This window comes from Bidens hawaiensis, unplaced genomic scaffold, assembly GCF_021521415.1.
Source record: "Bidens hawaiensis isolate Kalapana, Puna unplaced genomic scaffold, B.hawaiensis_p1.1 tig00025751_1, whole genome shotgun sequence".
In the NCBI taxonomy this organism is placed as follows: Eukaryota; Viridiplantae; Streptophyta; class Magnoliopsida; order Asterales; family Asteraceae; genus Bidens; species Bidens hawaiensis.
This window is the reverse complement of record NW_027494116.1, coordinates 26041-29284: the sequence shown is the minus strand read 5'-3', so window position 1 is coordinate 29284 and position 3244 is coordinate 26041. Positions and strand designations below refer to the sequence as shown.

Sequence of the window (3244 nt, the reverse complement as noted above, 5' to 3'; positions counted from 1 at the left end):
TGCGTTGCCCGAAACCGCATCAAGGATTTACAGAATTAGGTTTTCTAGGATATATGAGCTAGAAATAAATATATTAATTAATCAATAAACTACACGTTTTATGGATAATAAAATAAATGTATTAATTAATTAAACAAATTATTGACTTTTAAAAAAATATATAAAGCAATATTATTAATTCATAAACTAATTATATTAATTAATTAATCGTTCCAGGCTCACTGTCATAAGAACAAATCATTTATGAAAAAGGTCAACTAAAATGAAAATAGATGTAAAATGATACAGCCATATTCATGCGTAAGAATTGCTAAATATTAAAGGGTTGATATATGTTTTTTTGGTGAATAAAAGCTATTACTTTGTTGTGGTATTTGTTTTCAATGAATTTGATACGGTTGCAATTTGTCATAGTATATAATAATAGGTTTGTCCATGGCTTTATAGCCTAGTGGCATCTTGGTAGTGGGATAAAGCTTAGGGATCATAAGGTTCTGGGTTCGAATCCCACAAGGGGATTTTCCCAAGATTTATTGGGTTTCCTCATGAATTGGTGGTTAGGCATTAATGCCTAGTGGAGATGGATATGATTGCGTGGTTCTGCTGGTGACACGATGACACTCTAGTGGTCCGTGAGTGATCCAATTTGCCGTTCAAATATATATATATATATATATATATATATATATATATATATATATAATAGGTTTAATCATTACTCTTGATAATTTTAACGTAAACATAAATAATTTTTGTAATTTTTTTATGAAAACTATATAGAAGAATCCCACAAAATTAAGAAATCTTTATAATATGCGGCCATAATATATTTTATATTTTATAATGTTATAAAAAGCATATGAGGTTGATGGTCAAGTGACATAAACAAACTCTTTTAAACATCAAAAGATTTTGAGTTTAAGTATTAAAAAGTATAAAAATAAAATATAACAAAATATTGAATTCGAACTATTCTCCTTTAAGTTAGGAGAATACATCATTACCGCCCGAATGTCTCTACTAGGACACATTAATCCAAACAGTCGTTGTATTAACTCAATAAATCATGTTTTAGCCCTTTTAGAGCCGTATTCAAGTAAAGGAATCGACTTATATACATAACTAAGGGTATTTGTAGTGGGGGCTACAAAATAGAGTGTTTCTTGTCATGTGACGCCTAGTTAGTAACTAGTGGGTTTTTGTTTTAGGGGCGTACGTAGTGGTGGTGTAGATTCTTCAAACAATATAATAATAATATTGTTCAAACAATCACCGGCGACAAAAAACACTCGCCCCCCCCCCCCCCCCTTTTCTCGTCCCATTTATCGCCTTGGGGGCGGTATTCACCACAAAATCGCCCTATTTTATAAACATTTGTCGTCCCACTACAGACAGACTAATGATAATTGGATTTTAACTTTAGTTACCCTGTCTCGAATCACCAATATTAAAAGAAATAAAATACATATTAAGTCATAAGTTGAATAGTCTTTCCACATGGGGGCTTTTTGAGCACTCCACTCACGAATAATAATTGCTGTAAAAAACTAAATTAAAAGAAAAATATAATAAATATAAAATAATTATGGACAACTAGTGTTGTTGGAATTTCTCTGCAATTTGTATTCATAATAATAATAATGTAACAAAATCAATTAAATCCACATGGCAATTTACAAAAGTGACCCCCATCTTTAACCAATTAACAATTTCTCTCCTCTCACTTTCACTGCGACTCCGATTCAAACCCGGGACGACGGTGTTGACATCTCCATTAAGTTGGTGAGTCCACTCAACTCGCTGACTCGGTAGCACTCTCACCACCATCCCAACGTTTAAGGGTAATTCCGTAAAATCACACACCAAAATACGTATCTTCAAATCCCTTCCTACTATCTTTACCTTTTGTATATTTTGCTAGGACAATTTACTAAAAAGTCCCCGAACCGGAGTTAGCTCTTTGTGCATGATCAACCGAGTCGACTCGGGGGTCAAAATCAAAGTCAACTCGTTGACTCATTATTATTATTAGGGGGTCTCAAATTCAGGTATCTAAATTTTCAGATATCCAAATTTTCGAATATTTCAAATAATTCGAATAATTCAGGTTCGGTTCCCGATTCAGATTTTGTTTTTCACACACCCCTAGATATTGATATTATTACTACTACTGATACTATTATCTCTGATACTATTATCGCATTTTCGTCTTATCGTAAAAGCGGTCTAGACTCGGGCAAGAACTCGAGGTTACTCCGGCAGTGTCCTTGCAAATCTTCAAGATTAATAAACCGATGAGTCCCCGAATCGGACCGAGACAAAAACCGAATAATCTCTTCGAATAAATACTCGTCACACGGGATGGCAAGAGGACCGGAGTGATCAAACCCGAATTCTTCTTCAGCTTGGATCAACAACTTATTAAACACCGGGTGGTTGAGGTAAGTTGCCCGGACGACGAACCTCCGGCAGTTAGAGCCGACGGAGACTGCCACGTGGCCGGCGGGTACGTCGGAGGGTATGCATTTACGGGAAGCTACTGCGGCTTTCTTTCTCCAGCGGCGGAGCATTTGTCGGAGGTGTACAATGTGGCGGATTCTGCTGCAGGCTGACATGTTGGTGTAATGGTGTTTGTGTTCGATTTGTACTTTTGTTTGTTCAGACGTTTTGTGTGTTGTTTGATGTTTGAAGAGAGAGAGACTGAGGGGTTTAATGGGATTGTGGATGCGTGGTTTTATAGGAGTTGGAGTACGAAATTGCCCTTGGTGTTTGCGGTATTTACAAGTGTTTGTTGGCTGTAAGCTTTTACTTTATTGTTATTTTATTTGTTTTTTTTCATGTGTGTATATAAAATGCTCAATTATATAATATAGTTGATGTATATGTGTATTAAATAATTTATATAAGCTTTTGACAATAATATTGACATTTGTGATTTCACACATTATTTGTTATATGTTTAGTTTGTCGGGTGAGCACGGTTCGGTTTGGTTATTTGGTGAAACTCAAACCAAAGCTATCGGTTATTTTAGAATACAAATCAATCGATTTTCGGTTATTTTTGGTTTCGGTTTTGAATCGGTTAATTCGAATAACTAAAAATCGGTTTTTTGAAAAACTCTAAAAATCGGTTTTTTGAAAAACTAAAAGCTTAACCGTAGGTTAATTCTTCAGTTCGGTTGTTTTCCGTTTGATTTTTTCGGTTATTTGGTTTCGGTTCTGTTAATTCGATTTTCTGCTTACC

General features: G+C 34.7%; 1 protein-coding gene across 1 annotated transcript; it reads right to left on the bottom strand.

Annotated features, from left to right (window-relative positions):
* Positions 1–2197: 2197 nt before the first annotated feature.
* LOC143572110 (auxin-induced protein 15A-like) lies at positions 2198–2650 on the bottom strand. The gene has a single exon (XM_077057355.1). The coding sequence runs from the start codon at positions 2613–2615 to the stop codon at positions 2211–2213; it is 405 nt and encodes a 134-aa protein (XP_076913470.1). The 5' UTR covers positions 2616–2650; the 3' UTR covers positions 2198–2210.
* Positions 2651–3244: the final 594 nt, after the last annotated feature.